General features: G+C 47.6%; 1 protein-coding gene across 7 annotated transcripts in view; it reads right to left on the bottom strand.

The window, feature by feature from the left end:
* Window positions 1-14,017, bottom strand: part of zranb3 (zinc finger, RAN-binding domain containing 3) — a 295,756-nt gene that overhangs the window by 159,485 nt on the left and 122,254 nt on the right. For 5 of the 7 annotated variants that reach the window (XM_072472336.1, XM_072472330.1, XM_072472319.1 and 2 more), the window contains exon 3: window positions 13,001-13,019. The exons of 1 other annotated variant lie outside the window; for it this stretch is intronic. In XM_072472336.1, coding sequence (XP_072328437.1) covers window positions 13,001-13,019 — 19 coding nt within the window. Of the gene's footprint in view, window positions 1-1,705; window positions 1,770-13,000; window positions 13,020-14,017 lie in introns of all 7 variants that reach the window. One more of the 7 variants, XM_072472353.1, reaches the window with a different exon arrangement.

The raw sequence follows: 14,017 nt of genomic DNA, 5'->3' as shown, positions 1-14,017 counted from the left end.
TTCGAGCTCCAAGACAACTTTATAAAACATTTAAAAACTCTGAGTGGTCATTATATCTATGTTACAGCATTTTTAGCAGATACTTTCCTTGCTTAATCCTACATTTACCAATAATGACTTATTTTATACAACTTTATCCAGTGTGAAGTGCGTATATTGGCAGAATGGGACTGCATGATCATGAAGAGCATTTTGTCGCATCTTCACACGTCATTAAACAAGACCCGGCCATCTGCATTTACCAGCACTTCAACGACTGCTTGACAGTGGCATATGTAAGTTGTGCATTTCTGTGCTGTAAGTAGTGTGCAATTTATATTTAGAGGTTACATATGGGAGAGATTTATGCAGTCCTGGTCCCTATACTGCTGAAAGAAACACTGACAACTGGGGAAAAGTTCAGAAAATATTTACAACCAAATGCCAGAATTGTGAGGATGTAGGCTACATGTCTTTTCTCTGAAGGCTAAGTGATGGAATCATTACGGGATGGGATGGAGGCGTTATGGGATGGGATGGAATCGTCACGGGGTGGGATGGAATCGTTACGGGGTGGGATGGAATCGTCACGGGATGGGATGGAATCATTACGGGATGGGATGGAATCGTCACGGGATGGGATGGAAGCGTCACGGGATGGGATGGAATCGTTACGGGGTGGGATGGAATCGTTACGGGGTGGGATGGAATCATTATGGGGTGGGATGGAATCGTTACGGGGTGGGATGGAATCGTTACGGGGTGGGATGGAATCGTTACGGGATGGGATGGAATCGTTACGGGGTGGGATGGAATCGTTACAGGGTGGGATGGAATAATTACAGGATGGTATGGGATGGGATGGAATCATGATGGGATGGAATGGGATAGAATTGTTACAGGATGGGATGGAATTGTTATGGGATGGGATGGAATCGTTACGGGGTGGGATGGAATCGTTACGGGGTGGGATGGAATCGTTATGGGATGGGATGGAATCGTTACGGGGTGGGATAGAATAATTACAGGATGGTATGGGATGGGATGGAATCATGATGGGATGGAATGGGATAGAATTGTTACAGGATGGGATGGAATTGTTATGGGATGGGATGGAATCGTTACGGGGTGGGATGGAATAGTTACGGGGTGGGATGGAATTGTTATGGGATGGGATGGAATCGTTACGGGGTGGGATGGAATAATTACAGGATGGTATGGGATGGGATGGAATCATGATGGGATGGAATGGGATAGAATTGTTACAGGATGGGATGGAATTGTTATGGGATGGGATGGAATCGTTACGGGGTGGGATGGAATCGTTACGGGGTGGGATGGAATTGTTATGGGATGGGATGGAATCGTTACGGGGTGGGATGGAATAATTACAGGATGGTATGGGATGGGATGGAATCATGATGGGATGGAATGGGGTAGAATTGTTACAGGATGGGATGGAATCGTTACGGGGTGGGATGGAATCGTTACGGGGTGGGATGGAATTGTTATGGGATGGGATGGAATCGTTACGGGGTGGGATGGAATAATTACAGGATGGTATGGGATGGGATGGAATCATGATGGGATGGAATGGGGTAGAATTGTTACAGGATGGGATGGAATTGTTACGGGATGAGATAGGATGTGATGGGATGGGATGAAATGGGATGGAATCGTGACGGGTCGGGTGCATACATAAAATACTCAAATAAAAGCAAAACACCTGATGATTAAAATCTGAAATAAGAACAGAAAACCCTGGGTAAACCCAGCAGTTCTGGCAGAATCTGTGGAAAGAGAAACAGAGTTAACATTTCAAATACATATGACCCCTCTACAGAATTGAAGACGGATAGAAATGTAAAGTATTAGATAGTTGAAGAGGCTGGTAGAGGAGGTGGGGCAGAATAGAAGGACAGGGGTAGGTGAGAGCCAAGGAGAGATTGACAAAAGACAAAGGGTGTGTTCATGAAGCCACTTAGGGCTGAAAGTGCTAATAGAGGCAAAAGGTAAGGTAGTAAAATGTGTTAATAGGAGAACAAAAATCAGTGTTAAGTGGGAGCAAAACTGAAAAAGGGGTATGTGGCCAATTGGGGGAGGGTTGGGGCAAGCCAAGGGAACCAAAAAACAAGGCAGGAATGACAGGAGGGAGCAAGATGGAGGAAAAAGCTCAATCTAAAATTGTTAAACTCAATGTTGAGTCCAGAAGTCTGAAAATGTACTTAACAGGAAGATGAAGTGTTGTTCTTCCAGTTTGCGTTGGACATCACTGGAATACTGCAGCAAGCCTAGGACGGACATGTGGGTATGAGAGCAAGATGCCGAGTTGAAATGGGAAACAGCCAGAAGGTAGACGTCATGCTTGCAAATGGAGCGAAGGTGTGCGGCAGGACGGACACGCAGTAGGCAAAATTGAAGGAGGTTCAAGTGAAATGCTGTGTCACCTGAAAGGAGTGTTTGGGCTGTTGGACAGTGATGCGGGAGGAGTTAAAGGGGTAGGTGTTGTATCTTCTGCGATTGCAGAAGATGGAAAGGGGGTGAAGGGTTGGATGCAACGGAGGAATAGACCAGGATGTCATGGAGGGAGTGAACCCTGTGGAATGCAGACAGGGGCCTCTTCCTGCCCCACGGAACACCTTTCTTCCTATCTTGACTCCATTCTAACTCCCCCTTGGTCCAGTCACTTCTCACCTACATTCCTCTGATGCCTTATGTCACATCTACAATTTGCAGTTTCCTGGCGCTAACTACCTCCTCTTCACAATGGACGGCCAATTCCTCTGCACCTCCATCCCCTGCCAGGAGGGTCCCAGGGCTATCTGCTTCTTCCTCGAGCAAAGGCCCGAATAATCCCCACCCAGCACCACTCTCCTTGCCTTCCTGAATTTGTTCTGTCATTCAATCATTTCTCCTTTAACTTGTTTCACTTCCTGCAAATAAAAGGTGCGGCATTGGGCCCCAGTTATGACTATCATTTTTGGGGGTATGTACCTTATTCCAGTTGTGATGATATGCATGTGGTAGTCGGTATTAGGGGTATTACGGTATCCAGGTTGATGCTGTAAGACCATTGGCGTGGGAGGCACCTGAGACAGCAATATCATTGGTGAAGCCTGCCTGCTGGCTCCGCCCAGTAAGGCAGAGTATAAGAGCCAGTGTCTCCCTAGCAGCTGCATTCTGTACCTGCGCTGCTGGGGGAAACATCTAGTCCAATAAAGCCTTCAAATGTCATCCAATCTCGCTTCTGGAGTTATTGATCGAGCATCAATTTATTGGACGAGATTTTAAAGAATGGAGTTCCGAATCAAGCCGGAATGTCTGCAACTCAGCCCCCACGCGGCAAACTCAGCGGCAACCTTCAAACACTGGCTGGCGTGCTTCAAAGGGTATCTCAGGACGGCCACGACTGCACCTACGGAGGACCAGAAACTGCAAGTTCTCCACTCGAGGGTGAGCCCAGAGATCTACACCCTCATCGAGGATGCGGACGATTTAGAGGCCGCAATGGCCCTGCTGAAAGGACACTATATTCACCCAGTAAACCAGGTCTATGCCCGACATCTGCTAGCGACGAGGCGACAAACACCGTGCGCTCCTGGTGTTATGTAGGAACTGTGACTGCCCGCATGTTTCAGCCAGCGACCACACAGAACATTTGATCCGGGACGCATTCGTTGCAGGTATGCTGTCCTCCCAAATCCGCCAGCGACTGCTAGAAAAAGAGACACTACGCCTCAAGGAGGCATGGGCCTTGCTAACTCCCTGGATGTGGCCTCCCGAAACGCCCGCGCTTATGTACCGGACCGCGCGGCGGCCCCTTGGGCAGCATGGAACACCCCCGCGGCAGACTCCGATGCATCCCCCATCCCCCCACAAGCTTGTGCTGTGCGACTACCAGGCAAACCCGGGGGGTCCCGTTGCTATTTTTGCAGGCAAGCCAAGCATTCCCGGCAGCGTGCCCGGCCCGCTCCTCCACCTGCAGAGGGTGTGGCAAAAAGGGCCATTTCGTGGTGGTATGCCAGACCCGGGCGGTCGCCGCGGTCTCCAGGGGCGAACCGGGACCGCCACCCCAACGAGCCACGTGCGGCTAGCGGGCGCCACCATCTTCCTGTTCCAGAGCCACGTGCGGGTCCCGGGCGCCGCCATCTTGTTCCCCAGGGACCACGTGCGACGGATGGGTGCCGCCATCTTGCCCCCCCCCCCCAGCCATGTGCAACCAGTGGGCGCCGCCATCTTGGCTGGAGTCTCAGGACCCCGATTCGGATGACCACACACCGCCCGAGGAAAACCTCCAACTTTTGCCACGACTTGCCTCGGTGACCCTGTATCAGTCTCGGCCCCAAAAGCTCTCGACCGCGACGACGACCGTGCTCATCAATGGGCACAAAACATCCTGCCTGATCGACTCTGGGAGCACAGAGAGCTTCATACACCCCAACACGGTAAGGCGCTGTTCTCATCCCATCCACCCAGTTAAATCAAAAAATCTCCCTGGCCTCCGGGTCTCACTCTGTAAAGATCAAAGGGTTCTGCACAGAGAACCTCACGGTCCAGGGAAGGGAATTAAAAAATTTCCGCCTCTACGTCCTCCCTCACCTCTGCGCTGCCACGCTCCTCGGGTTAGATTTCCAATGTAACCTCCAGAGTTGAACTTTTAAATTCGGCGGCCCTATACCCCCCCTCACTGTCTGCAGCCTCGTGATCCTCAAGGTTGATCCGCCTTCCCTTTTTGCGAACCTCACCCCGGATTGCAAACCCGTCGCCACCAGGGGCAGACGGTACAGTGCCCAGGACCGGACCTTCATTAGGTCGGAAGTCCAGCGGTTACTGAAGGAAGGTATTATTGAGGCGAGCAACAGTCCCTGGAGAGCTCAAGTAGTGGTTGTAAAGACCGGGGAGAAGCATAGAATGATCATCGATGATAGTAGGACCATCAACAGGTATATGCAACTCCCCCGCATATCTGATCTGGTCAATCAGATTGCACAATACAAGGTCTTTTCCACGGTGGATCTAAAATCCACCGACCACCAGCTCCCCACCCGCCCTAGCGATCGTAAATACACTGCATTTGAAGCAGATGGGCGGCTCTACCACTTCCTAAGGGTTCCCTTCGGTGTCACAAATGGAGTCTCGGTCTTCCAACGGGAGATGGACCGAATGGTTGACTGGTACGGTTTGTGGGCCACATTTCTGTACCTCGATAACGTCACCATCTGCGGCCACGACCAGCAGGACCACGACACCAACCTCCGAAAATTCCTCCATACGGCAAAAATCCTTAATCTAACCTACAACAAGGACAAATGCGTGCTCAGCACCGACCGTCGAGCCATCCTCGGCTACGTAGTGCATGATGGAGTTATAGGCCCAGATCCCGAATGCATGCGCCCCCTCATGGAGATTCCCCTCCCCCACTGCTCCAAGGCCCTGAAACGTTGCCTGGGATTTTTTTCATATTATGCCCAGTGGGTCCCCAACTATGCGGACAAGGCCCGCCCACTATTTCAATCCATGGTTTTTCCCCTGTCCATAAGACCATAAGACATAGGAGCGGAAGTAAGGTCTTTCGGCCCATCAAGTCCACCCCACAATCATGGCTGATTTCAACTCCATTTACCTGCTCTCTCTCCATAGCCCTTAATTCCTCGAGAAATCAAGAATTTATCAACTTCTGTCTTAAAGACATTCAACGTCCCGGCCTCCACCGCCCTCTGTGGCAATGAATTCCACAGACCCACCACTCTCTGGCTGAAGAAATTTCTCCTCATCTCTGTTCTAAACTGACTCCCTTTTATTCTAAGGCTGTGCCCCCGGGTCCTAGTCTCCCCTGCTAATGGAAACAACTTCCCTACGTCCACCCTATCTAAGCCATTTATTATCTTGTAAGTTTCTATTAGATCTCCCCTCAACCTCCTACACTCCAATTAATATAATCCCAGGATCCTCAGACGTTGATCGTATGTTAGGCCTACCATTCCTGGGGATCATCCGTGTGAATCTCCGCTGGACCCGCTCCAGTGCCAGTATGTCCTTCCTGAGGTGTGGGGCCCAAAATTGCTCACAGTATTTTAAATGGGACCTAACTAGTGCTTTATAAAGTTTCAGAAGTACATCCCCGCTTTTATATTCCAAGCCTCTTGAGATAAATGACAACATTGCATTTGCTGAGGCCCGCCAGGCCTTCAGCCGCATCAAAGCGGACATTGCAAAGGCCACGATGTACGCAATCGATGAATCCCTTCCCTTCCAAGTCGAGAGCGACAAGTCCGACGGAGCTCTGGTGGCCAGCCTCAACCAAGCGGTCAGACCCGTGGCCTTCTTCTCACGCACGCTCCACATTTCAGAAATCCGCCATTCCTCAGTTGAAAAGGAGGCCCAGGCCATAGTAGAAGCTGTGCGGCACTGGAGGCATTACCTGGCTGGCAGGAGATTCACTCTCCTCACTGACCAACGGTCGGTTGCTTTCATGTTCGATAATGCACAGCAGGGCAAGATAAAGAACGCTAAGATCTTACGGTGGAAGATTGAGCCCTCCACCTACAACTATGAGATCTTGTATCGTCCTGGGAATCTAAACGAGCCTCCTGATGCCCTATCCCGCTGCACATGTGCCAACGCACAAGTGGACCAACTCCGGGCCCTCCACGAGGACCTCTGCCACCCGGGGGTCACTCGATTCTTCCATTTCATTAAGACCCGCAACCTGCCCTACTCCATCGAGGAGGTCAGGACCACCACCAGGAACTTCAAATCTGCACAGAGTGCAAGCCGCACTTCTACAGGCCAGAGAAGGCGCACCTGATAAAGGCTTCCCGTCCCTTTGAACGCCTCAGTATGGACTTCAAAGGGCCCCTCCCCTCCACCGACCGCAACACGTACTTCCTGAACGTGATTGACGAGTACTCCCGGTTCCCATTCGCCATCCCCTGCCCCGACATGACCGCAGCCACCGTCATAAAAGCCCTCCACAGTATCTTTACACTATTCGGTTTCCCCGCCTACATAAACAGCGATAGGGGGTCCTCCTTTATAAGCGACAAACTGCGTCAATTCCTGCTCAGCAAGGGCATTGCCTCGAGCAGGACGACCAGTTACAACCCCCGGGGAAACGGACAGGTAGAGAGGGAGAACGGAAGGGTCTGGAAGACCGTCCTACTGGCCCTATGGTCCAGGAATCTCCCAGTCTCCCGCTGGGAGGAGGTCCTTCCGGATGCTCTCCACTCAATCCGATCACTGCTGTGTACCACGACCAACCAGACACCTCACGAACGTCTCCTTGTCTTCCCTAGGAAGTCCTCCTCCGGGACCTCGCTCCCAACCTGGCTGGCAGCTCCTGGATCCATCCTGCTCCGCAAACATGTGCGGGCGCACAAGTCAGACCCATTGGTCGAGAGGGTCCACCTCCTTCACGCTAACCCTCAATACGCCTACGTGGCGTACCCCGACGGCCGACAGGATACGGTCTCCCTACGGGATCTGGCACCTGCTGGGTCTCCACCCGCATCCCCACCACCAACCCCACCCTCCCTCCCACCGGCGCACCCCACAGCCGCCCCCTTCCCAGGTGGATCGGTTCTCCCACTGGTCCCATCTAGGAGCGATGAAGCTGCCGAAGAAGCCAAAGCCACGCTCCCGGAGCCACAGATGCCCAAGCCGGCACCTGAATAACCTCCGAAACTGTGACGATCAGGGCCCCCGACCGACTAATTGCTTCATTTTGAATGTAAATACTGTAAATAGTTGCGACATGTAACGAGGCAAAACATTGTACGAATGTATACCGGGTACCACCATAACCTCAAACTCTACCACGGTATAACGCAAGACCACCCCCCCCGCCGGACTCGTTTTTAACAGGGGGTGAATGTGGTAGTCGGTATTAGGGGTATTACGGTACCCAGGTTGATGCTGTAAGATCATTGGTGTGGGAGGTACCTGAGACAGCAATATCAATGGTGAAGCCTGCCTGCTGGTTCCGCCCAGTAAGGCGGAGTATAAGAGCCTGTGTCTCCTTAGCAGCTGCATTCTGGACCTACGCTGCTGGGGGAAACATCTAGTCCAATAAAGCCTTCAATTGTCATCCAATCTCGCTTCTGGAGTTATTGATCGAGCAACATGCAGAAAGCAATTCTGTATATATTATGCATGACCTCTGACCAGCAGGTAGCAGTGTAAGTCTACATGCGGCTCTGTGCCTCGAGGCAGTTGGGAGGAAGTCGTGTTGGAGGATAGACGTATCTTGCAGTAGCTCCATAATAGTTAGTTAGTGTCAGTAGTTTGTTATTTATTTATTCCATTTATCTTTACCACGCAGTTGTTTCAGAATAAATTATTTAAACTAGATGTTCTGGAGTGCATCATTCATATCAGCCTGTCTACAGAACATGACACCAGTCTTATTCAGGTCCTCTCCCACAACACTTCCTCGATTACATCGATTATTATATCGGAGCCACTTCATACTATCGTCTGGACTTGGAAAAATTGATCGATTTTGCTTCCAATTTCCATCCCTGTCACCTTCACATGGTTTATCTCCAAGATTTCCTTTCCCTTCCTTGCCCTCCGTGTCTCATTTCATTAAAAACCCAATGGTACCCACAGCATGGGGGCAGCACGGTAGCACAGTGGCTAGCACAGTTGCTTCACAGCTCCAGGGTCCCAGGTTCGATTCCCGGCTTGGGTAGCTGTCAGTGTGGAGTCTGCACGTTCTCCCCGTGTCTGCGTGGGTTTCCTCCGGGTGCTCCGATTTCCTCCCACAGTCCAAAATTGTGCAGGTTAGGTGGATTGGCCATGCTAAATTGCCCTTAGTGTCCAAAAAGATTGGGTGGGGTTACTGGGATAGGGTAGAGATATGGGTTTAGGTAGGGTGCTCTTTCCAAGGGCCGGTGCAGACTCTATAGGCTGAATGGCCTCCTTCTGCACTGTAAATTCTATGTTTCTATGAGCTACCTCAACTACAGCTCTTCATAACCCGCTCCCTACAAGGACTCCATCCCATCCTCTCAGTTTTTCCACCTCTGCCGCATTTGCCACTATTAGCACTCTTCAGTCCTTAATGGCACTATTAATGGCACTATTAACGCACCCCTTCGTCTTATGTCCATGACACCTTTGAAAATCTCTCCTTAGCACAGACTTGGCCTTTTATTCTGCCCACCTTCTTCACCCACATCTCCAACTGTGTAATTATTTACATTTCTACTCCTGTAAAAGGGTCATGTGGATTCCATGTGCTCCCGCTTCCGCAGCAGAGCAACCTTAGCAGAAACCAAGAGGAGACATGAAGAAACTTTTTAAACAGCAAGTTGCTGTGATCTGAAATGCACTGACTGGAGGAATGGTGAAAGAGGATTCAAAAGTAATGAATTATTGAAGGGGAAAAAACTTGCATGGTTTGGAGCAAGAGCAGCAGAATGTAGCCCATGAAAAAGCTGGCACAGGCACAATGGGCCAAACAGTCTCCTTCTGAGCTGTAGCATTCTATGACTCTATGCTATTGGCAAGATTGTAACCATATCGCCAGTACAGGGTGAGCAATTGAGCCAGATTAGCGAAAAGAAAATATGATTAGCCCCAATAACATCACATCTGAGGGCTCAATCAGGAGAGAAACAGATTGTAAAGTACGCAGGCATGCAAAAAAAAAAAGGCAAATATTACTAATCGTTCTCTAAAACAGACTAGAAACTGCACGGTCTGGTGATAGAAGTCAATTAAAAGACATTGTCGAGAGCTCAGGGAAGTTCAAACTTCGTCATCATATAGTGCTGGGCCTTATTATAGTGTCAAATAATGGGTCATGGGGTGGGGAGGGCAGTTAAAAGAGTCCTAACTACATGATTAAATAAATATGCAATTCTTTAGAACCCAAGATTGCATTGTGCAAATAGCTGAATGACAATGAAAATAATTCTAATTCAAGTGATGGCTGTTGGCAACTGAATCGACCTTGTGACCGAATAAGATTGGCCATCACAGTGTACAGTTCAGTGTTGTAAAAGTATGACCTGATGGAATTGCGGATAGCAATGAGGATTGTCAGAGGATACAGCAGGATTTAGATGGTTTGGAGATGGTAGATGGAGTTTAATCTGGACAAATGTGAGGTAATGCATTTTGGAAGGCCTAATACAGGTAGGGAATACACAGTGAATGGTAGAACCTCAAGAGTATTGAAAGTCAGAGAGATCTAGGTGTACAGGTCCATAGGTCACTGAAAGGGGAAACACAGGTGGAGAAGGTAGTCAAGAAGGCATATGACATGCTTGCCTTCATTGGCCGGGGCACAGAGTATAAAAATTGGCAAGTCATGTTGCAGCTGTATAGAACCTTAATTAGGCCACACTTGGAGTATAGTGTTCAATTCTGATCGCCACACTACCAGAAGGATGTGGAGGCTTTAGAGAGGGTGCAGAAGAGATTTACCAGGATGTTGCCTGGTATGGAGGGCATTAGCTATGAGGAGCGGTTGAATAAACGCGGTCTGTTCTCATTGGAACGACGGAGGTTGAGGGGCGACCTGATAGAGGTCTATAAAATTATGAGGGGCATAGAAAGAGTGGATAGTCAGAGACGTTTTCCCAGGGTAGAGGGGTCAATTACTAGGGGGCATAGGTTTAAGGTGCGAGGTTTAAAGGAGATGTACGAGGCAAGTTTTTTACGCAGAGGGTAGTGGGTGCCTGGAACTCGCTGCCGGAGGAGGTGGTGGAAGCAGGGACGATAGTGGCGTTTAAGGGGCATCTTGACAAATACATGAATAGGATGGGAATAGAGGGATACGGACCCAGGAAGTGTAGAAGATTTTAGTTTAGACGGGCAGCATGGTCGGCACAGGCTTGGAGGGCCAAAGGGCCTGTTCCTGTGCTGTACTTTTCTTTGTTCTTTGTTCTCTCGAGACAGATCAGAAATAGGTTTAGGGCAAAACATAAAGAAAGAAATTTACATCCTGAAAGGATATCTGATGAAGTATTACTTTCAATGCAAAAAGGAAACCAGGGAAATTTATAGCATGTTTTGTAACGAGGTGTCATCTGAATAAGTATTGCACCTTACTGCAAAGTGAGAAAAAACATTTACAATTACCTGAGTGAGGAAAAGTTGCAGTTGAAAATAGTTTCAATGATTTGATTGGTTCATATTCTGACTGTGGCTTCTCACATGTAGTTAAGTATGTTTTGAAAGAATGTTTGATAATTCTGGTAGCTTTCCCTACATGGAACATGGGTCTTCATTGGTTTGCCAATTGAGGTCAGCAGACTATGGTAACCGCAGCCCCATTTGAACTCCCAAACTACATCCCATTACCATTTACTACTCTACAACACTCCCGTAGCTGCTTGCAAAATAATACTCTAATCAAAACACCTGGCAATCAGCAGTTAGTTGTAGAAAATGCATTTGTACTTCGCAACGTCTCAATGCAGCTTCCCAGCAAATGGCCCAACAAAACCCTGGAGGGAGAAATAATCAAGGAGGGGAAAGGAAAAGAGACAATGGGCTGGACAGCATCAATTGCAAGCTACAGCCAAGGCTGCTGGCAGATAATCAGGCCTCTGGGAGAAGAGGAGAAGAATAGAAACAGGACATCAAAGAGAACACCATAAGTACATTTAGTCCGGGCGCAAAATGTTTTTCACATTATTTTGGTTATGATGAATTTGAATTACTGACGAAAAAAGATTTTCAAAAGGCCTTGGACTTTTTGAGCAATATCACAGTTAAAAAGTAAGCGAGCTAAGTGAATCAAATTTTTAATAAGAGTTCTTCCAAATGAGTAAAAGAGCACATCAGCAGTGAGAAATTTTATGGAGGTGGAAATTTTGGGTTTGCCAATGATGCGCAGAGCCTTGAATAAATTTATAAAATTAACTGATCACTCTACGACAGGAAATGTGATAAAATATTGCACTATTGTTCTTACTACCATATTTTAGTGTGTTTCCCATTGTGGTTTCACAGTGGATTGCAGGACATACTTCCCTAACAACAGGGTGTGTACCTGGAAATGCACAACTAGAACTCTTGCGAGTAATGACAGACAGAGAGATCTGGGCGTGCATGTCCACCGATCACTGAAAGTGGCAACACATGTGGATAAGGTGCTCAAGAAGGCACAAGACATGATGGCCTTCATCGGTCAGGGCACTGAATAGAAAAATTGGCAAGTCATGCTGCAGCTGTACAGGACCTTAGTTAGGCCTCTTTTGGAATATGGTCTGCAATTCTGGTCGCCACACTACCTGTGTGGATGTGGATGCTTTGGAGAGGGCACAGAAGCAGTTTACTAGGATGTTGCCTGGTATGGAGGGCATTAGCTATGAGGAGAGGTTAGATAAACTCGGCCTGTACTCATTGGAACGACGGAGATTGAGAGGCGACCTGATAGAGGTCTACAAGATTATGAGTGGCATGAACAGAGTGGATAGTCAGATGCTCTTTCCTAGGGTAGGAGAGTCAAGTACTAGGGAACATAGGTTTAAAGTGCATGGGGAAAAGTTTATAACAATTGTGTGAGGCAGGTTTTTTTTACACAGAAGGTGGTAAATATATGGAACATGCTGCCTGGGGAGGTGGTGGGAGCAGGTACGATAGCAGCATTTAAGGGGCATCTAGACAAATATATGAATAGGGTGGGAATGGAAGAATACGAACTCCGTAAGTGCAGACGGTTTTAGTTAAGGCAGGTACCCTGGTCGGCGCAGGCTTGGAGGGCCTGTGCTGTATTGTTCTTTGGTCTTTATTATCGGGTTTACCAATATTAGTGACTGAATAGGTTTTATTGTATGGGATTTTTGGATTCATAATCAATACTTGGAGGATTTAGTCCCATGACACTGACCATTTTTCGGTTCATAATTCTGCAAGTTCATTACCCGCAAATACAATTCTTTCCTCTCACCTCTTTCAAAATGCTGGAGGATGGGTAACGTGGGGCAGTCTGGAAGCAGGCATGAAACATTTATTTACAGCATTATAATTGCACTCAAGGACTAAACCTCAAATATATCCTTACCTCATCAGCAATCATACACCTAAAAAAGAACAAAAGACAAACAGTAACAAATGAAAGACCAATATAGACAACAGCTGTGTTAACATTTGCAGGTCTCAAATTAGTGGTCTTATAAAACAGTGACTTTTAGACCCAAATATATTCTAAGGCATTCTGTAAAAACATAAATCATTTTTCTCGTGCAGTAAAATCATCACATGTAGAATATAATTGAGACAGACCATAAATCATTGAACCAAACCTGACTTTAGCTAAAGCAACAGAAGGGATCAAATGATCCAAACCAAATAACATGATTCTGTGAAATGATGCAAAATATCCTATATACACATTTCCAATATATCTCCAATTAAACATATTGAAGAAACGCCGAATTATTAGAAATACATTGCTCAAGCAAAAAAAAGTCAGGGCTGCAGTTTTTAGCTACTCCTGACATCAGGATCAGGAATATAACTGGAAAATATTATTTCTCAAAAATTATTAGGTTACTGAAAATATCAGTTTACAATTTTTCTTTTCAGTGCTCAACATCTGCAGTGTTTTAACCAATTGTTCTAAACATGACAGAAGCTCAATACACAATGCAATATTTCCACTGAAATAGGAACATTCTGAAGAAATGTTGCTTCCAAAATAATTCTGGACAGAAAAGAATAAGAAAGGTAAATAAAAGAGGCAGGTTTCGAAGATTTTACTAAAAGATGATGGGCATGGTGGAAAAAGTTGAGGGAGGAAATTCTTAATCCACAGGGGAATCAGGGCTGGAGGAGACTGCATTGGAAACATGAGGAGAGGCGAGGCCATGAATGATTTACAGATAAGATGGAGACTAGGATTTTAACATTCATGTCTGGACAAAGAGTTTAAGGAAGATGGCGGTGGGTGGTTGTCATGACAAACACAGTAGAACTCCTGTCCAGAGGCAAAAGTCCAAGAGCTGATGCTATCCTCATTCCAGGTATTGCAGAGACAGGAATCTGCTAAATGTGTGACAGCTCCAGGCAAAGATCAAGG

This window comes from Scyliorhinus torazame, chromosome 2 (assembly GCF_047496885.1).
Source record: "Scyliorhinus torazame isolate Kashiwa2021f chromosome 2, sScyTor2.1, whole genome shotgun sequence".
NCBI lineage: Eukaryota > Metazoa > Chordata > Chondrichthyes > Carcharhiniformes > Scyliorhinidae > Scyliorhinus > Scyliorhinus torazame.
This window is presented reverse-complemented; position numbering and strand designations above follow the sequence as displayed.